This window comes from Natrix helvetica, assembly GCF_964273705.1.
Source record: "Natrix helvetica genome assembly, chromosome: 2".
Taxonomy (NCBI): Eukaryota; Metazoa; Chordata; class Lepidosauria; order Squamata; family Natricidae; genus Natrix; species Natrix helvetica.
Genome location: NC_138552.1, coordinates 76964546 through 76986880, shown reverse-complemented (window position 1 = coordinate 76986880; position 22335 = coordinate 76964546). Strand labels below are relative to the sequence as shown.

The 22335-nt window shown below is 39.9% G+C and overlaps 1 protein-coding gene across 13 annotated transcripts in view; it reads right to left on the bottom strand.

Moving 5' to 3' along the window:
- KDM4C (lysine demethylase 4C) overlaps positions 1-22335 on the bottom strand; it is a 221225-nt gene that overhangs the window by 44077 nt on the left and 154813 nt on the right. For all 13 annotated transcript variants that reach the window (XM_081945825.1, XM_081945829.1, XM_081945833.1 and 10 more), the window contains one exon: positions 6009-6064. In XM_081945825.1, coding sequence (XP_081801951.1) covers positions 6009-6064 — 56 coding nt within the window. The remainder of the gene's footprint in view (positions 1-6008; positions 6065-22335) is intronic.

Sequence of the window (22335 nt, the reverse complement as noted above, 5' to 3'; positions counted from 1 at the left end):
TTACGGACAGATTGACAAGATCCATGTACCAGGACCTCCTGGGCCAATGCGGAGCTACCAGTATGAATTACGCCTCCTCCGCCAGGAGCTTGTTGATTACCCGCAGGATGAGCGGCAGGGGGGGAAGGCATGCAGGAGACCTGGGGGCCACCTGGACCTCAGTGCATCCATCTCCTCCACCTGGAGTGAGTGGTAGTGTGAGAAGAATCTCGGGAGCTGTGAATTGATTGCCATTGCGAACAGATCAACATGTGGCTGCCCGAACCACCGCACAATCTGTCGGAACAGAGTTGGATGTAGATGCCACTCAGAGTTGTCAATCATCTGTCAGCTCAGCCAGTCTGCCTTAACATTGCTGGTGCTGGATATGTGATCCACTCTTATTGATGCTAGGTGTTGTTCTGCCCAATGGCCCAGGGCCTCCACCTTTGCCATGAGTCTCCTGGAGTGGGTGCCGCCCTGCCGATTTACATGGGCCTTCATTGCAATGTTGTCTGTGAGTAACAGAACATGACAACCCACCAGTTGGGCTGTGAACCGTCTTAGGACGAGCCTGGCTGCTCTCATTGATGCTTCGAGCTGCCTCTGTCCGTGACCATCTGCCTTGTGCCAGTTGACCTTGGCAATGTGCCCCCCAGCCATAGAGATTGGCATCCGAGGTGACCACGACCCTGTCGGGTTCCTTGAATAGACAACCCTTCTCTACTGCTGTTGACTGCCACCACATCAGGGAGTGAAACACCTTCAATGATAGCCGAACCTTCCTGGGAGAGTTGCTGGCCTTCGATCTCTGCATCAGCAGTAAGAACCACTGTAGTTCCCTGGCATGCAGCCGAGCCCAGGGAACTATGTTTAGACAAGATATCATGACGCCGAGAAGCTGTGAGAGTTGGACAATTGGCAGGAATCTGACCTGGCAGCACTGGCGAATTCTGTTCCTGAGACTGCATAGCCAGTCTGGAGACAGAAGCACCTGGCATGAAACAGAGTCTATTATGGTGCCCAGGTGCTGGATGCGAGTCACCGGGTCGAGGTGGCTTTTCTTCCGATTCATCGAAAACCTGTGGTTCTGTAGGGTGTGTATGGTGATTTGCACGTCTCTTAGAGCCTGGTGACGAGTTGTTGAATGAATGATGATGTCGTCTAGGTAACATTCCAGGCGTATGGGACGGGTGCGAAGGTGAGCCACCACCGCTGCAAGAAGCTTGGTTAAAATCCTGGGGGTGGGAGAGAGGCCGAAGGGCAGAGCCCTCTACTGATAGTGCCTCCCATCGTAGTGAAACCGCAGGAACTTCCTGTGCGATGCATGAATGGGCATATGAAGATAAGCTTCTTTCAGATCGATGGACGTTAGTAGGTCTCCTTGCCTTATGCAGTCCAGGATGGATTGGAGGGACTGCATCTTGAAGCATTTGTAGGCCAGATGTTGGTTCAGGCACTTCAAGTCTAAGATGGCCCTGTCCCACCCTGAGCTCTTGGGGACCAGGAAGAGAATGGAATAAAATCTCTTTCCCTCCTGGTCCAGAGGAACTGGTTCTATGGCGTTTATTTGCAGAAGATGGTCGATTTCTGCTTGCATGAGGGACCTTTTTAGGGGGGGGTTGGCCAGGAGACAACAAACGAACGTTCGTGGAGGGAACGTTACAACTCCAGCATCAGCCCCCTCCTGATGGTGTTCAGGATCCATGTGTCCGTGGTACTCTCCTCCCATCAGTCTGCATAAAGTTTCAGACGGCCCCCGATGGGAGAGTCGCTCTGGCGGTCACTTGCCGCACCTGAACCAATGGTTGTTGGAGCCACCACGAAATGGCTTCCGAAAGGATCCCTGGCTCTGTTGTCTGCCCCAGGATCCAAAGCTGTTTCTTTCCTGGCCCCTATCACTACCTTGATTGTATGACCTCTGAGAGGAGAAGGAGGTAGACGCCTGGGCGTTATCCTGGCCCCGAAAGGTCTGCTTCCTGAAGGAACCAGAACACTTCTTCTCACTCACACAGATGGCCGCCTGGTGCGTCCTATGACAGGCCTTTTCAGACCTTTTGTCCTCTGCCTTAAGACCCTCTAAAAGGTCTGCCGGAAGAGCCGAGTTGGAGGTCAAAGAGACCACCTGGGCATCCACTTCTGGCAATTTCAATATATCCTCCATTTTAGACTCCAAGGGGTACAAGGTCTTGTCTCCCCCACTGGGATTGGCCAATGCCCCCAGCTGTGCCCACTGGCACTGCACGACATCCATGAACAGGTCAGGGACCGGAATAAGCTCCTGATCTGGAGCATTCTCCTTAAACAGTCCCTCTGTAGGGTCCTGGGAAGTAGAGGGAACAGCCTTATCTTTAGGTTTGGCTCCGAGCTCCGTGGAAGCCCTGGCCTTGTGTAAAATGGCCTTAACAAGGACGGTTTGAAGAGGCCTGTGAAGGCAGGTTTATCGGGAGGCATATCCTCATCCTCCAATAATTCAAACTCGTCTGCAGCCTCCTCTTCCCAGACAGAAACCTCCGTTGTGACAGAGGTACCCGGAGAGTTGGGGTTGTGGCTCCTGCTCTCAGCGTGGAGGTGGCCTGCCACCCCTGGCCTCCTTTTGGCGCATAGGTTCAACCACGCCCTGGGAAATAGCCTGGGATATAACTTCCCTCATCTCTGCCAAGAGAGCAGGGCCTTTGTCTTCTGCGGGTCTGGACCTGGAGGAAGTCAGGCCTCGTTCACTTCTAACTGGGGCTGAGGAGTCCTCCACATGAAAACAACCATGAAAAGGCTCCAACTCCTCCCTTATGGAGGAGCTGGGGGAATCCGGGTATCCCAGGGAGGCTGCAGGGAACCCAAACTAAGAATCCCTACCACTTACGGATGGTGACTGATCCCCTTGATTAGAGGGAGAATCCCCTCTCTCAGTTCTGGGTGGAGGAGAGGCTGTAGCAGCCTCACAAACATGAGGGAGAATTGGGGCTGGGGCCTACCGGATCTCTCCCTTGGGGCCTCCTGCATCCTGTCACCCTGGTTCTTGGAGCTCTTGCTCCCAGAGGAACTATGGGATGATTTCCCCCCAGTGGCCTTACTCCCTTTCCTCCCTTGGAATGGGGATGTGGCCTGCTGCACTTCGCAGAGGGCCCCGCCAGCTCCTCTCGTGGCTCCAAAACTTCATCTGCCATTCTGATGATGGAGGTCGGTGGATTGTCGGTGTGGAGGGTGAAGCTGCAGCAAGGAAGGGCACCAGACGCTAGCCAGCCGGCTCCAAAGCATCTGCAGATCCGCTTAATAGCTGGAGGCTGGTTAGATTACCAGGGCACTCCAAAGCCGCCTTCCTGGGACAGAAATTCTTCTGGGGTGGGGAGGCCCTGCCAGCGCCCTGGACAGGACAGCAATCCCTGGTGGCGATCTGCGCTAAGGTGGTGAAGCGTGTGGTGTAAATATCCTCAATGGCTCAGGCGACTAACTTTCGATCTGGACGCCGAAAATGGCCACCGCAGCTTCGCGCTATTTAAAAAGAATTCTCTGATGCCTGCCGGCACCTAAATTAGTGACCATTAGAAAGCGCGTGAAAATGTCACTTCCAAAATGGCTGCCACGCTAGCCGAGCTTTCAGTAATGCCGCCGTGGGAACCAGGACTCTCTGAAGCCCCTAACTCTGACAGGCGGCTGGAGACACGCAGAAATGCCGCTGCCATCCCCACACTTGCCAGCAGCCGCCGGACAAGTGGTCTCTGCAACCCCAACCACCTCAGCAATCCGAAAGGGAAAAATTATTTGTAACAGTACGTATCTCTACACCAAAAACTCTACACTAGAAAAAAAAATAAAAAAATCTGAATTCTAAAATCTACTATAATTTGCCTGGAGAGTCCAATCTATCTGTCAAAGGACTGAAGAGCTCCCCAAAACAAGTCCTATTGGGCGGACTGAGTTTTTAAACTGACCTAAAGGAGGCAAAGGAGGCATGACCAAAGAAAAATCTACTCAGTCCTAGGGCAGATAGGCTGTGTTAAACCATGCTTGGACTCTCCAAGCAGCGCACAGGAGAATGCACATGGGGGGATGCCTTGTTTTAATCCATCAGTCATCTCCAAAGTGATGTTTTTTTGTTTCAGTAATAACCTTTTTAAAAAGATTTGTCCAAAGGATAGGTGCCAAATGTGAGGTATATATGAGCATACTAATGCACCACCATCTTGTTTGATCTGAGGCTTTTATTTTATATTCTGTTTAATTTTACTTGATTCACTATGCACTATGTATTAGATCTAATTTATTTATTCTTTAATTGCAAACTGGTTACCAATATTGCCTCAGAATTAAACTAACCTGAAGTTGGTACTTTGGAATATTCAAATTCAGTTAATACTCCTTTATTATTATTTCATGCTTAGCTTGTAACTTGTAACTGCACATTCATTTTCCTATAATACTCTGTACCAGAGCTTTGTCAAACTTTGTCTCTAACTTGACAAACATAGAATCAGTATGGAATTTCATTCTTCTATAACACCAATGGATCTATCCCAACTGACTATTTTATCTGCACAGATAATACAAGGGCATCAAAAAATCTGGAGAAATCATTAAATCTTGTGATATATCTTAAGTACATTTAACTTAATTTTTAGCCATGTTTTAACCAGATGTCACAAAAGTCATTTCATTTGCATTTTTAAGTGAATTTGATTCATACTCCTCAAAGTAACATGCGCATTTGAACATAATTATTCTTCAGATATCATGCATTTCAAAATTAATATTTTGAGTAATTTTTCCAAAAAAAGGTGTACATTCAGGGCAATTTTGAACAAGAACAAAGATTTCCTGTTGATTTTTTAATTGTAATATAGTGAGATTTGAGGAAAGGACCTTATTAGCAATTCAAATAGCAGTTAGACTGTTCCATAGTGCTTTACAGCACTTTCTGAGCAGTTTACAATGTCAGCATATCGCCCAGAACAATCTGGGTCTTCATTTTACCGACGGTAGAAGGATGGAAGGCTGAGTCATCCTCAAGCCCCATTAGGATCGAATTTCAAGCTATGGGCAGAGTTAGCCTGCAATGCTACATTCTAACTACTGCATCATCAGGGCAATGTACTACATTTACATCAGAGATGGGTTCCTACTGGTTCGGACTGGTTCAGCCGAACCGGTAGTAACTTGGCAGCCTGGGTTGCTAGAACTAGCAGCAATCCAGGCCTGCCATCCCCCCAAACAGGTTCTCCTACGGCGGCACCATCTTGATTTTCAGTTCTGCACATGCACAGAACAATTTTCATTGCAGTAATGTAATTCCCCCCCCCCTTTTTTTTATGTTTTACACATGGCCAGACCTTTTTAGGTGCAAATGTGCACGCGCGCGAGCAAGCAAAGTGAGTGTGCATGCACATTTTTTGCGTGGCGAACCGGCAGTAATGCCTGCAGCAATCCGCCCCTGACTTACATTGTTCTGAATGTAAGCCTAGAATCTGAATAAAATAGATAATCAGATACAGTATAAAACTGTGAACAAATGAAAAGAATAAGAGACCATTTACTGTGTTCCCAAATGAAACCTGCAAGGGAATATCAGTGGGATAATAATAATAGGCCGGCTTGTATATTAAAGCATAAGATAAAATACGATATTGTAATATCATAGTTGGCTTTAAAAATAATAGTTTACCTATAGACTCTTCTAAAAGTAATGCTTGTCACGAAGATGATCTGTGAATACTTTTTCATTAACATGTCCAAATTCTCACTGTTAGAAACTGAAAATGAATGGAGTTTCTTATACCACATTTACCCTAATTTTCAAACTGATATTTCAATTCTCAAGCAAATAGTGCTTGTCACAGAGAGCAAATTACTGAGGAAACTTGCAGATACTATTGAATTACTATCCCAGCAATTCCAGTCAATTTTTAATTCAACACCAGTTCAACTAGTGTATGGGATTGCCCTCTCATAAGCAGTTGAACTATTGGTAATACTTTTCAAAGTTCAATATTGTTGATAAAATAACAAAGATGGAACTTATTGGCTAAGTTACTTACTTTTTGTCAGTAGTTTGCTTGAGTGCTCCACCTCTCAAATTACAGAGACAACATTCCTATGGGAGAAGAGAGGAGAGATTAATCTTAAACTGCAATAAACTTTATTTAATTGATTTTAAGATAAAAATAATTAACCTCAATATTATCTTTACCATCATAAAACAGCATAATATAATTAACAATATTTTAATGGCTTTCAGTGCTTTTTTCGATATTAAAATATTTTAATTGGATTCCTCAAAAAAGGTTGATGGAAGTAGAGAAATCACATGACATTCTGGAAATAGAATTTGTACAAACTTGTTAAATGTTATAATATATGAACATTACACTTAAATCTGCTAAGGTAGTTTGAGCACAATCGAGTCCAACATTTCTGTAGTTAAGTGAAACATTTGTTAAGTGAGTTTTGCCCCATTTTATGACTTTTCTTGCCACAGTTGTTAAGTGAAACACCAAAGTTATTAAGTTAGTAATACGATTGTTAAATGAATCTGGCTTCCCCATTGATTTTGTTTATCAGAAGGCCATAGAAGATGATCATGTGACCCCAGGACACTTCAAGCAACATAAATATAAGTCAGTTGCCAAGCATCTGAATTTTGATCACGTAATCATAAGGATCCTGCAACAGTCATAAGTGTGAAAACGGTCATAAGTCACTTTTTCCAATCCCACTGTAATTTAGAATGGTCACTAAATGAACTGTTGTAAATCAAGAACTACTTGTACTATGCAGCCTCTGCTTGAAAATCTCCAGGGATAATAACCCATTCCTCTGGTTCCAACTCTTACCATCAGAAAATTATTTCTAAAGGCATATACTGAATCTATTTCCCTGTAGTTTCATCTGACAAGTCCACTTTCTCCTCGCTATGATCATCCTTCAGATGTCTTAAGGCAGCCATTAAATCACCCTTAGTCTTCTCTGTTATAGGTTAAACATTTGCCATTCTTTTACTATTTATAGGATAAAATTTCTTCTGGCTCTTTGTTTCCCTATCTGTCTGTCTGTCTCTCTGAGTATGTCTGCTAGAACATTCCCAAAAAAGCAATACTAAAACTAAGTTTATATAAAATAAACTATATTGTTTATAAATTGACAGAAATACAAACCATTTTTTGCATACATAAACCACTCTCACATATAGAAATACAAAATACAAACACGTGCATCCTTCAAGTAGAAACTGCAAAAAAGAAGAGGAAAAAACAGGATGTGTTTACAGTGAGGAGGAAGAAAAACTATACTGGAAGAAAAGGGATAGAAAGGAAATAAAGTGAAAGAAACAAGAAGATTGAGATGTAAAGAAAAGAGAAATCAGTATTGTTTAAACATTACAAAAAGCATTACCTTCAAGAGGCAAGCTGATTCTTTAAAAAAACAATTGAAGGTATTGCATAATAGCAAAGTATGATGATTCTAACCTCTTGCGCTTCTATTCATTCACACAGCATCATTGATTCTTCTCGGCTAGTGCAAAAGCTCCTCCGTACTCACTGGTAATTATTGAGTGGGTAGAACCTTATCTTCCTATCAAATGTATAAGTTTTTTGGTATAACTTTCTCCAAAGAAAACATGCTCATTCATAGTCTTCAGTTCATCTGACTGAAAGAATGATTCACTAAAATCTGAAAAAAACTTTATAGACTCAGGAGCCGGGGTGGGGGGGTGGATACGTGGCTCCCCAGATAACTTTCCAAAGAATTATTACTACTGATTGTTCTATTACTGGTAAATAATAAGCTTCTCAAGAGGAACAGATTCTGAGATATGACAACTAAAAAAAAGCAAGAAACAGTATCAACTTGAGTGTGAGGTGCCATCCTATTATGTCAAAAGTAGACAAATCATTATCACCCTTCATAGATTTAAATGAGCAACTATCTGAAGGAAGGTTGCTCATTAAGATATTTTCCTAGTGGAATGATGCCACAGCTGTATAGGAAACAACTGATACTTCATATCAGAATCAAGACAATCCCCTTGCAGATTACACTGTGCTTCTCACATTTCTCAAGAGTAAATGACAGAGCGGGGAGTCAAAAAATATAACCAGGAAAATCAAGTACCATCTCAAATGTACTCTGGGTACCATCTTTGGCAAGAACAAACTGTATTGGGGTTAAACAATGCCTTATGAAAAATCAGCCTGCAGAAATGGACTGTATTTTTTTGAAATACAAGATGTAACCAACAAATAGACATAGATTCAAAGGATCCTTACTGTGACTAAGTAAGAAGTCTTCCCCTACAAAGAAGGCTACAAAAGGTCTCAATGTAATAAAAGATATAAAACTCTATGCCACAATGAGAGTAGGAATAAAGGAATAAGCTGAATTGCATCATAAAAGAAAAAAATGAAAAAAAATCTCTGTTGGGTTGTGAGACATGTCAATTAGTTATTACATTAAGCATAACTGTGTCACTGATATGATTCTTCACTTCGTTAACTGTCTTAATAGTAAATATCACAGAAATATAGCAGTTCTATTATTAATGGAAAGTGGCAATACTTCCCTTTTTACATAAAGAAGACAGAGTGAAGGCATATTTACTGCTCCACTTGACTTTGGAATTTACTTGGATTTGAATAGATTGGGGAATGGAAGCAGGATAAGCACTGATGATCTAACTGAGAGAAATAAAGGTAAGATCTGCTCTCTTGGACAGAAAGGCAGGATATTAATTGAATAAATAATAATAATAATCTCAACTTAACCCCTATTGAGTGGCTACAAATCATTTCATACATAGGTAAATCTGAACCCAAAACAGAATGTCAAGCATCTCCACATCCATTCTTTAATGTTGGGTACAAACCATTAAATTGATTTACAGGTAGTCCTTGACTTACAATCACAACCGAGCCCAAATGCAATCAACATAGATCATGCTGGGCTACAATCTATATTTTGGGAACCTGGGAATGTTTTCAGGAAAGCAGAATCAATGGGTGAGCACCAGAGTTGGTGGGTTCCTGCCAGTTCTAACCTCTTCTATAGAAGAGGTTCCACAAATCTACAGTGCCGTTTAGAACTAGTTCCAGCTCCCTCCCCCCGCCCATCCGCACATCATCAAGATGAAGAGCCAGAGAAGGAATTCTGGGAGTTGAAGTCCACAAGTCTTAAAGCTGTCAAGTTTGAACAACCCTGGGGGGTTTTTTTCTAAAGGGTTAGGGGTGCAAGGGTCTTGTAACTTGACAGCTTTAAGACTTGCATGCTTCAAATGTCAGAGTTTCTGAGCCAACATTTTGGTTGCTAAGCAAGAGCATTGTTAAGTGAGTTTCACATTTTACAAGTTGGCCACTCTCACCCAGTCACCTGACTGCCAGGCCACTTCCACTCGGTCACATGGCTGGCAAGCCACTCCCACAAAGCAGGCCACACCTACAGAAGAGGTTCTAAAAAATTTTGAAACCCACCACTGGTCAGCACCAGCCATAGCAGGACAATGATAGATTGAGTGAGTATATTTATGGATGACTGATATAACAATGTAAGTTTCTCCTTTATAAAATAATGTAAGTCATCTAGTACATATGCAAGGCACACTATCAGATTACATATCTGGATAATGGTGTATAAAGTAACCTACCTCTGCCGCTCCTGACAAAAAGCTGTGACCTTAGTAATTGCTATCACTGTTACATAAGTATACTTAAAAGATGTGCCCCTAGACAAGTGCTACAGACTAGATTTCATTTTCTCTACAAGCACATCTTATCTGATCAGGTCAGAAGGTTATTTCCTCATCAAGCACATGCTATAGTGATTATATCTGAACATAATCTTCAATTTAAATAGTCTCATTAAAAGCTATGAATTTTATGGAGTGTAAATGTGGAGAGAGTCTATTAAAATGAACAAAAAAGAGGCAAAGTATAATTCTCACAGTAAATTGATTTATCTTTTTTGTCAATTATTCTTCTGTTGGCTGAATGAAGAAAAAAATCAGAAATCATTGTCAAGACAAATCATTCCTATATCAGCAGTACTCTGCTTTTTTGAAGGGGAAAAAAGGGAAAGGAATGTCCTTCCTTCTAAGAACTTTGTATGTGTGGCCACAATGTGACAAAAGTTACATGATCCTATTTTTACTTAAACCTGGTCTGCAAATAAAGTTGAAATAGTTATTAGAAAAGATAAGAGCACCAGCCTCAGTTTTCCTCAACTGATTTCATTCTGCTAAAAGTAATGACTTTAAGGCAGTGGTTTTCAACTTGTGAAATATATATATATATATTTGAAAACTATCTTCACCCATCTTTAACTTTCTTAAATAAGAAGCTTCGGTGATTAAACAGAATAGGCTGTGATAGGGAGTCACAAAAATTAATATAATGAACACATTTAGATTGAAGATTAAAATATTGACATGGGTTGTACAAAAAAAAATTCCACCATTTTGGAAAGGTCGGATTTTAGTGTTCATGTCTTCTTGATAGGTAAGGTTGATGAACATTACATCTCATAAATATTAAAAGCAAATAATTCGGGTAATCTCACTTAAAGTTGTACTTAAATTTATTTTTCTATCAACAATTGGCACTTAAAGCAACTGCACAAGGTGTCTACAGAATGGTTGGGGAGGATATAATTAAACATGTATTCAAATTCTTCCACTATACATTTAATTCTCAAATCTTTTTTTGATAATGTTATTGTTTTATCGTTTTTTACATTTTGCATCAATCTTACGCTGCTATTTCAAAGTTTATGCTACACATACTGCTAATTTTAATCATTTTTTCTATTTGTCTCACATATGTAGCCTAGCAAGCATCAATGTTACTAATAAAGGAGAATATTTGTAGCTCAGGGTTGACACTATCACTGATGATTTTACCTAGTTTGGGTAATGAAACATCTGCAAAAAAACAAGCAAGCTCAAAGAGCAGCAAGGACCCCGCAAACATTAATATTTTTAAATTTAATATTGTCTTTTAGCCAAAATTCTTTGTATTTGCCTTTCCCAATTACCCTGATGTTGTCAATTTAATTTTGAAAATTCAGGTGCCAATCTCCTTATGCAGTTTAATGACCATAATAAAGTTATTTCAATTTCCACTTACATATGTAAGCGCAAACACAGCAAAGCCAAAAAAGAAAAACTTCCAAACCCAACAGACAAAATCCATTTATGTACATCTGCTGAAATAAAAATGCTTTTGACGTATATTCTGACCTTTTTGCAAAAGAGTTCCCAGGCCTGGGAATAGTTATTTTTGATATTTTTACTACCCCTTGTCATATAGTACCAATTTGGGTCTTTATATATGACAGCCAGCACTCTGAATCATGTCTGAAAACAGATGGTAGATAGTTATGCATGGTGTGAAGTGGACACAGGTGGGAGCAGCTTTCAAAGCAATGGCTCCAGCCCTGCAAACAATGCAGCTGCTTTATGATCCAGACATGATTCCCATCATTTCCATGTATTGCAAAACATTTCTTTCAAAGACTCTGCACTACTCTTAGCTGTGTAGTCTTTTTAAACAATTGCGTCTTATATCACTGCTTTCTGGCAATTATTTCTATACAGCTTTCTCGAACTTCAAATTGAAAGTTTTCAAATTGCATGTAGAGAGCATTCTGAAACATAATTCAACTGATAAAATTAAATTCAAATTAAATTAAACATAATTACATAACTGATCAATCTGCAAGATCTAACACTTTCAGGAATAGGAATGATACATTATGGTTAAGCATAACAATGCCATCTAACGTATGTCAAAGTATTCAAGTTTAGAAATGAAGCCAGGAATACCCTGAAACAGTATTTTCATGGGGGGGGGGGGGTGGGGGGGAGGAAGTTATGTTAAGTGCAGTATGAATTCCAATTCCTTTATCTCCCTATCACAGTAATTCTGTCTCATCTAGTAAATGTCATCATTCATGTCATTACCAATGGACACTCATTTACAATTTTAAAAACATCCTTGGATTTTGATACCAAGAAAAGGAGCTATGTCATCACCAGCACTTAGTGCCAGTAAACATTAAATCCATTTTATCATCTATGTTTACAGGGTCGTATTCTATCCAGGTTTCTAAAGGTTTTTTAAAAATCCATGGGCATACTTGAAATTTTGTTTCCAATATTCCTAACAGAGGAAGATTTTATATGAATCTTCCCCGAATATACATAGACATTAACATAAATTCCATGCCAGCTTTTTAAAAGTGCAAATTTCTTCAATGTCATTGTTAGTTACATTAATTTCTCCAGTTCAGGCTTTTAAAATGTCAGTTTTACAAATATACAATCATTTTTCCCGTTTGCTTATTTAGAACATGTGCCATCCAATTAATCAGTATGACTCTGGGCAGTGCACAAAATAGGCAAGCAACAAATGCAAAAGAAAACAACACATTCAATTAAAAATCAACTAAAACAATACATGGCACCCAGAACCAAAATATACTATAGCTTTGCTCATTTTGACCAAAGGCCTGAGGAAAGAGCCAGGTATTGATTGCCTTTTTTTTTTTTTTGAACAAAAATTTTATTGGTTTTACAAAATTTTCAGGAAAAAGGGTAGTGGAAAGGGGTACAAATTATGGCAGCTACATTGTGAGAGAATGGCACACCCCCCCCCCCCCGACTCTCATAGTTTTCACTTGTTAATACATTAATACATTAAGTAAAATACTACTTAGCAATTTTTTTTTGACAGCATGTTTTACCTTATATCTTCCAGTATTTTCAATCTATTATATATCCAACAGAAAAATTCCCTGTATCAGCAATTGCAGTGTTTTTCCAGCTCACTTTTGTGATCTAAGTTTTCTCGATGCTGCCTCTTCCCCCCCCCCCCCCACCAGCAAGGCTCCAGCACCTCCCGTGTCCTGCGTGTCATTTGTAGTATCAACAGCTTTATCTAGGAGAGCATTGTTTTTTTCCATGAAGGCCTCCGCCTCCGTGATTGTATTAATTCTAACTCTGCCACCCTCCCAGAATATCAACATCCCTTCAGGTAGAAGCCATCGAAACCAAACCCCTTTTTCAAATATTTTTTCGCTAAAAACGAATATTTTTTTCTTTTATCTCTGACTTTCTTTGGGATTTGTTTCAAGATGACTATCTTTCTCTCCTTGTATTTTAACGTTTGCCCCCTTTGCGCACTCAGAATCTCATCTCTTGCACTCTTTCTAAGAAATTTAATATGAACCTCTCTTGGAACATTGTGTATTCTAGCATAGGCTGAATTGACTCTATAGATCAGGTCCATATCCCACCCCAACTGTTGTTTGTCTTTTTTGATGTATTCAGCGAGTAAGTTTGTCATAATCTCCCTCAAATCTTCATTATCAGCCTCAATTACATTTTGAAGTCTAAGGAAAAAAGACATCCTTTCAAATTCTATTTTTATCTGGTGGTTCTCAAGTTCTTGGTTTCCTCTCTGGACCCCCCTCACCTCCCTTCTCATCTCAGCCGTCCCCTCCTCCAAAAGTTCCAGTCTCTGTGAGTTTTGGGCCATTCGGTTTTGGTTCTCTCTGAGTTGTTCATTCATTTCTTTCAGTTGATTTTTCAATTCCTCCTGCCCCTTTAGAATCTTTTGAAGCATCTGCTGGGTTAGGTCCTCCTCAGGGGGTTTTTGTAGTAAGGATGTTAATGTCTGTTGTCCACTGGGGCTGGATGTTGAAGATGCAGGGGCAGAGCCAGCAAAGCCTGGTTTCCCTGGTGGAGGTCTTTTCGGTGCCATCTTAATGAAGGAGAACTCAGGGGTGTCTCTGTCCACAAAATAGAATGGCAGTAGAGAGCAGGGAGTAGCCAAGAGAGATCACGAGGCAGGGAGTCCAGACAATAATAGAGACCTTTTCTACAGTTCAAATCCAGACAATAAAATCCATCAATCCAAGTCCAAGGTAAAATATTTCAAGAGATATTTCTGAGTGACACGGAGACAAAGACAAAATGCCAGCAATTTCTGTGGGTGAAGTCAAATCTCAAAGAGCATAAAGACAGCGGAAGTGTGCCATCTTGCCCTGCCAGCACGGGATCAAAAGGCAGCAAACTGAAAGTTTTCAAAAGTTTTCAAAAGAAACAGATCATCACTTCTCTTTCACAATTGCAACAGGGCATTCTCCTGCTTGCTTGCTATGAGTGTGATTCCATTTTAAAACTCTCCCCCCTCTCCTCCAGGGGCAGAGAGCAATCCAAAGCCGCCCATCCAGGGGGGGGGAATCCCCCTCCCTCCAGTCACACTTCCCAAAGACCGATTGAAAGTTTTTAAAATGCTGTCAATCCTTCACCAAACAGTCAAAGAAAGGAGTTGGGGGAGGTTTCCATCTCACCACCACGCAGCTGCAGCCTTCAAAGTGCTGGATTCGTCCGGCAGCCCCGTTGCGAAAGCGCGCGGAACAGAGAGCTCCCGCGCACCCCCTTTTGCCTCCTGGTGCCTAGGGCAATGCCAGGAGCCCCCCGCGGCCGCCGCCGACACCGGGGACCCCCAGCTAGCTGCCCCATCAGCTGGGCGCCCCTACAAGGCACCCAGTGCTCCCCCGGTCAAGGAGGAGCCCACCAGGAGCGCACAGGGCGAGCGGAACGCGCCTGTCGCTCTCGGGAGCCGGAACCGGAAGTCGTATTGATTGCCTTTCTAAAGGCCTACAAGTTTAAGGTTAATGACACAGGTAGTCCTTACTTAACTACCACAATTGACCCTGTTCTAAGTCATTTCAGGCACTAAAGATGTTACCACATGACCTGGCTTGGTTTCAGAACCACTTTTGCCATGGTCAGAAAGTGAATCACTCTGGTTGTTAAGCAATTCATTTGAGTTGTTAAACGGGCAAAAGGAAACCTGTTACAAACTGCAATCACGTGGCTGCAGGATGCTGCATCAAGTCATAAATGTGAGCTGGTTACAAAGTACCCAAAACGACCATATATTTGGGAGTGGGGGCCGGCACAGTTGTAACTTCATAGCCAGGTCATAAACAGCTTTTCTGGGTCTATCATAACTTTGAACAGTGATTAGGTCATTAAATGAAACTTCCTGTATGTTGAAGGAAAATCATTCAAGTGGGTAACTACATAGCTACTGCTGTTTGATTTTTTTAAAAAAAAAACCTTTTCAAATATAATTTTAATGAACTTTTAATTGGAGAAAGATGGATATTACATTTAAGGGAATCATCCTTAATGTTCTTCCTACGTCAACTCGGGAAGCTCAGATTGCCTAAGGAGCTGCTGATACAGTTCTACAGAGGAATTATCAAATCTGTCATTTGTACCTGTATAATGGTCTGGTTTGGCACAGCAACCAAACAGGACAAGTACAGACTTCCAGTGCAGAAAAAACTATTTCATTCAGTGAAACATCTCACTGATAGAAGAAGATATTTGGGGAGGGAATGTAGTATAAAACTTAACGTGGCTTCCAGCATTTGAATTGTGGGAAAGGACAAATGGGAACATGACAAGGATTACTGGTAAATTGCTAAGTTAAGCAGAATCTCTTTTAATAAATGTGGTTATGGAGACCTCCATATTTATTAAGCCAAATTTCCATTTTAAAGCATCATAGCAGTCAATTTTATTTTCTGTTTTAATACAGTTCTTTCCTTAAGTCTCTCCCGCTCCAATCTTGGTCAAGTAGAGCTCAAATTTAGCCTCAGTTTAATTATTTCAATCAAACTAGAAGAATTTTCTAAATAAATTCTGAATACATAATTTCTGGTGGTACCAGGAATTGTTCCCCTTTGGGTCTGATTGTTATTGTTTTTTTTGGGGGGGGGGAGTGGGGGAGTGGGAATGTGCATGTATTATTTATACTTATACTTCAGGAAAGGACTACTTCCCATACACCTAGCAAATTGCCTTTCAGAAATGTTCATCAGCCTATTTCTAGTTGGTAAAAAAATAAGCTTTGAGGCTTCAGACAGAACTTCACCTGTTCTTTCTCCCATTAGCGGATGAAGTGGTATGAGAATAAGAAAAAAAACCCAACAAGCTTCATATGGGGAAAATTGCCACTGTCTTGATAATCATCCAAGGCAATATATCTTGGAAATAATGAAAATGATAGCTTGAGCTTTGAATCCTGCCTGCCACATATTCAAGACAGCAGTTGATTGTGCATCGTTCTGTTGATAGGTGATGCTAGAAAGAGGAGAAAGGACAGATAGGAACCCACTAATAACTTCCTTGAAAGTAATCCAATAACCCATAATACCTTCTGTGACGGCAGCAATATTACCCCCCTTATTGACTGAAGGGTGGAGGGAGGGGGGGTAAGAGGTTTTTACATCAGTAAGTATAAGAAGAAAAGACTCCTGGCTTACAAATTAACTATTGACAAAAAATAGTATGGGTGAAGAATTTAACAAGTAGCCATTTTTTAAATGAAACAGTGCTGAATATTGACATTTTAAACTTAGCAAGGCATACTTCTCAGCAGGTTTGCTTTATGAAAATTATGTCACCGTAAAAACCACACCAAGCACATCTTATAAATTGGACTGTGTTAGATATTTTGGTATGTTTATCCATCACAGCTGGATAAATTTAAGTCAGGATATTTTTTTTTATAATATACAATACTAAAATTGTGTAAAAAGAAGTCTCAAGACAAAATAGAATATGTGTATTTCCTTGCCCGATAGACTGTCAAAGGCATATTCCAAAACATTTTTTGGCATTCAGCCTTCCCTCTCCCGAAATTTCATATACAGACCTTTTTTAAAAAGCATTAGAAAAATGTGTAACTTTTCCTCTAAAAACAAAGCTTTAACATAGATCCCTAAATTAGGAAAAGTTAAATGTGTTATAAAATATTAGAATGCAAGTCTTGCTTATCAGGATTATGCATAGAAAATAAACTTACATCCCAAAAAGGTAGCCAATTTTGTCATCAGTTAAGCTTTTGGGAGTCAAAAGATGAGAAATACATAAATAAAAGGCACTTCCATACAACAGTGTTTCCACTCCTCTCAATCAACAGTTGGAAGCCAATTTTCAATCATCTTCACTTGTACCAGCCTGAAAATGCTGAGAACATGCTTAGGCCAATCAGTATTCCCACAGCTGACAAGGGGAAGAGTATAAAGAACAGCATTCAATCAATGCCCTGCCTGCTGAGCCACTCCAGATCCTTGAGAAACAAAAGATCTTTAGCCTTATTCCACAGAACAAAAAAGGGAGGGAGGGAGGGAGGGAGGGAGGGAGGCAGGGAGGGAGGGAGGGAGGGAGGGAGGGAGGGAGGGAGGAAGGAAGGAAGGAAGGAAGGAAGGAAGGAAGGAAGGAAGGAAGGAAGGAAGGAAGGAAGGAAGGAAGGAAGGAAGGAAGTCCTTTTTGTGTTTAACATTTGAATATTGGCAGGAGGGAAGAAAACTCCAGGACTTGTAGGCAAAGTGGCTCATTTCTCGCAAACACAACAAAGCTGCAATGATCCAATCAAACAATCAAAAAGGCAACTACCCAGTATTAGGAAACAGATAATCCATCAAAAATGACCCAAGCTCGTTTTAAAAGAGAACAGAATCCTCGTATAAAAGAAACTTGAGATGAACATACAGTGGGGCAAAAAAGTATTTAGTCAGCCACCAATTGTGCAAGTTCTCCCACTTAAAAAGATGAGAGAGGCCTGTAATTGGCATCATAGGTAGACCTCAACTATGAGAGACAAAATGTAAAAAAAAAAAACCATACAATCACATTGGCTGATTTGGAAAGAATTTATTTGCAAATTATGGTGGAAAATAAGTATTTGGTCAATATCAAAAGTTCATCTCAATACTTCGTTATATATCCTTTGTTGGCAATGACAGAGGTCAAACGTTTCCTATAAGTCTTCACAAGGTTGGCACACACTGTTGCTGGTATGTTGGCCCATTCCTCCATGCAGATCTCCTCTAGAGCAGTGATGTTTTGGGGCTGTCACTGGGCAACATGGACTTTCAACTCCCTCCAAAGGTTTTCTATGGGGTTGAGATCTGAAGACTGGCTAGGCCACTCCAGGACCTTGAAATGCTTCTTATAAAGCCACTCCTTCGTTGCCCGGGCAGTATGTTTGGGATCATTGTCATGTTGAAAGACCCAGCCACGTTTCATCTTCAATGCTCTTGCTGATGGAAGGAGGTTTGCACTCAAAATCTCATGATACATGGCCCCATTCATTCTGTCCTGTACAGGGATCAGTCCTGGTCCCTTTGCAGAGAAACAGCCCCAAAGTATGATGTTGCCACCCCCATGCTTCACAGTAGGCATGGTGTTCTTTGGATGCAACTCAGCATTCTCTCTCCTCCAAACACGCCGAGTTGTGTTTCTACTAAACGGTTCTATTTTGGTTTCATCTAACCATATGACATTCTCCCAATCCTCTTCTGGATCATCCAAATGCTCTCTAGCAAACTTCAGACAGGCCTGGACATGTACTGGCTTAAGCAAGGGGACACGTCTGGCACTGCAGGATCTGAGTCCCTGGTGGCGTAGTGTGTTACTGATGGTAGCCTTTGTTACGTTGGTCCCAGCTCTCTGCAGGTCATTCACTAGGTCCCCCCGTGTGGTCCTGGGATTTTTGCTCACCGTTCTTGTGATCATTTTGACCCCATGGGGTGAGATCTTGCATGGAGCCCCAGATCGAGGGAGATTATCAGTGGTCTTGTATGTCTTCCATTTTCTAATTACTGCTCCCACAGTTGATTTGTTCACACCAAGCTGCTTGCCTATTGCAGATTCAGTCTTCCCAGCCTGGTGCAGGTCTACAATTTTGTTTCTGGTGTCCTTCGACAGCTCTTTAGTCTTCACCATAGTGGAGTTTGGAGTGTGACTGTTTGAGGTTGTGGACAGGTCTCTTTTATACTGATAACAAGTTCAAACAGGTGCCATTGATACAGGTAATGAGTGCAGGACAGAGGAGCCTCTTAAAGAAGACGGTACAGGTCTGTGAGAGCCAGAAATCTTGCTTTTTTGTAGGTGACCAAATACTTATTTTCCACCATAATTTGCAAATAAATTCTTTCCAAATCAGCCAATGTGACTGATTGGTTTTTTTTAAACATTTTGTCTCTCATAGTTGAGGTCTACCTATGATGCCAATTACAGGCCTCTCTCATCTTTTTAAGTGGGAGAACTTGCACAATTGGTGGCTGACTAAATACTTTTTTGCCTCACTGTACATCCACATATTCTTTCAAACTGCACTTAATCAGAGGAAGTACCAACCATCCATTCCTCGGTTATTTCTTTGGAATATACCAGATCATCTTTTTTTTTCAGAAGCATGAATAGCTAGTTAAATGGAACTGACTTTAGATAAGGTCAATATGGAACCATAGAATGTCCTTAATATGTTATGAGCTATAGACTTCCAGTTTATATTCTCCATTATACATTTGTTGCTCAGAATTATGAAAATAACATACTAAATATTTTAGTATGAATGAGAAAGCCATAGAAAATTGTTATTTAATTTATACACATTTACTGATTTTCAATCTTTAACATAAATTGTTAGAATTCTTATTTTCCCATTTAGCCTTATAAATAAAATGAAGGCATTCATGTTTGAAGAGACTGCCAGAAGGATAAATTTAGGCTACATACTAGAGTATGTCCTGTTCCCTGAATTATTAGTCATTATTCTTCCTGACTTTATTAGTAGTTTCTGCTCAAAAAATTTAAGATTAATGAGGCATTTCCTCTCAATCAAGAAGCTATGGGTGAGGGTGAATATAGTTTCACTTTTAAGAACAGGACAGATGAATTATGAAACTTATTGGTTCTTTTATTTCTCTAGATGAAGCAGGGCCATTCTTTTTCCTTTTCCCCCTTGTTTTCTTTAAATTAGCCCCACACCAAAGGTGGATAATATAGAACTCTTCATCTTCTTCAATAACTATTAGCAGACACATAGAAAACAGTGCAAACATATGGTATATAAAAATGCATATAATCTTTTGAAGGGATGTGAAACATCTTGAATGATGCAGGATTTGAGTCATTGTGAGTATTGCCAAAAGGAATGACTGTGGGGATGCCTATAGATAGTGAAGATATTTATTCATAAATAGCTTTTTAGAGGTCTTCTAAAAAGAACTAAAAAAAGAGGGGAAAGGCAGAATAAACTAGAAGTTGTTCTATAACTGTATTTATTCTACATACCACATATACTGTAACATACTGTATATATACAGTGAACATTAACATTATTTTAAATTATTTCTCTTCAAAATATAATGACAAATACAAATGGAAGAATTCTATGGCAGATTAGAACATGTGCTAAATACAATTTAGAAAGAGCATGGTACTTTGCATAACTAGTATACAAAAGCTGGAGAAAGTGAAGAATTGGACATAGTCAATTGGGTCATAAAAGCAAACTCTATACTGGGCATTACCACATGGGTAACAGTGGAATCACATCAATAAATAATTCAAAATAGAAGACAGAAAAATACAATACAATCCAGCAGAATGCTTCTGTTCATTATTTTATAACAAGAGAAGCCACTTCCCCCCAAAAGATAGAGAAATCCTTGGACAACAAGATGCATATGCAAAGACTGAAGGCAACAGGTTTACAAAATCATGCAAAAAAGATACAAAAAGATATCTTGATAAAGAATGCCAATGAAAAGAAAAAAGAGAAGGAAAACAAAACATGTTTTAAAATATGTGAGAAATTAAAAGGATACTTGTAATTGGAGAATAAACAGCAAATCATAAAGGATATATGAGGCAAAATTTAAAGAGATGGAAAGATTATTCTGAAACAGTTTATAAATAGGATTACAGAATGAACAATTAAAATACTAATGGTGCTAAACCAATAAATAGGGACTCTAGAAGTTGGGAGAATGTGGTTTTATTTATGTTTGCTTATGTATGATTTTTATTCTACCTTTTTATAATCATAATATATACCTAATACTGAAGAAGATACAAGAAAACAACTTCTTACATAAGCAAAGCATTTCTTAATATTAAAAAGAAAATTAGAGCTGTACAGAGAGTTGAAATATCAAATGAACAGAGAGAATCAACAAAGACAGATTGTGAATAGAAGTACTTTTCTAACTATTATAGTGATGTCTGTAATAAGCTATGAGGATATTAAAATGACATGTACATAATGACATCATTGCACCAAAGATATATTGAACAACTTGAATTATATCTAATCTGAGTACTTACAAAAAGTACTTACTATTTCTGTCATGAGATCATGATAACCAGAGCCTTTACTCATCACTTGTTTTCCAAGTTAATGATAACAAGGCATTGCTTTGATTATGTAAATGATGCTAGAAATAAATATTCCTCAGTGTGTCATACATATTCTTATTCTTCTAAGGAAATCTACATTGAATGAAAAACTAGACTAAAAACGGAGTTTAGAACAAAGAAGATATTTAAAAATAGGAAAGGAAATGAGACAAGGATACATATTATCCATATATCTATTTAGCTTGTCTTGCCAATATATTGTAACAATGGCAAGAAATAAAAGCTGAATCAGAATGTGAGGCCAAAATGCCAGTACATGGAGATAGGCTGATGGCAGCACTTAGTTATATGAAAGTAATTCACACAATAGTTTATGACCAAAATCTAAAGTGGAAATAAAATTGTAAAGTAAAATGTGAAGCTGAATATTAAGATGAGAAAGATAATATTAATCAGAATGATTAGTGAAACAGAGGGCAAAACATGAAAATGGTAGACTAAACTATCTCTGGGCTCAGGAATAAAGGTAGACAATGTGCAGAAGTAAAGATCAATGTTAAAGATGCTAAGCTTGTTAGCTGGAAAGTTGACAGTCCGGGTTTAAGACCCAAGCACAACAGAGTGAGTTCCCATTACTTGCTGCAGCTCCTGCCCACCTAGCAGTTCAAAAGCATGCTAATGCAAGTAGATAAATAGGTACCACTTTGGTGGGAAAGTAACTGCATTCTGTGCGCCTCAGCATATAGTCATGCTGGCTACATGAGCACAAAAGTGTCTTTGGACAACATTGGCTCCCTTGGCTAAGAAACAGAGATGAGCACCACCCTCCATGAGTTGGACATAACTGAACAAGGGAAATGTTTACCTTTTACTATCTCTGGGCTCAGGAATAAAGGTAGACAAGACAGAAGGAGAAGTAAGAATAAATCCTGTTTTGAACAGGATTGCAAGAAGAATCAATTGGTTGATCCTGGATGAAAGAATTATTGCTTGCTTGAGATGATCAGCAAACAGAAATTCATATATTTTGGACATGTGATTCAATTGGATGACTGACTTCAAAATATATATAATAGCAAGATTAATGAAAACAGAATAGATAAAGTAGATAGATGTGATAAATTATCAGAGCTAATGATTGGTGA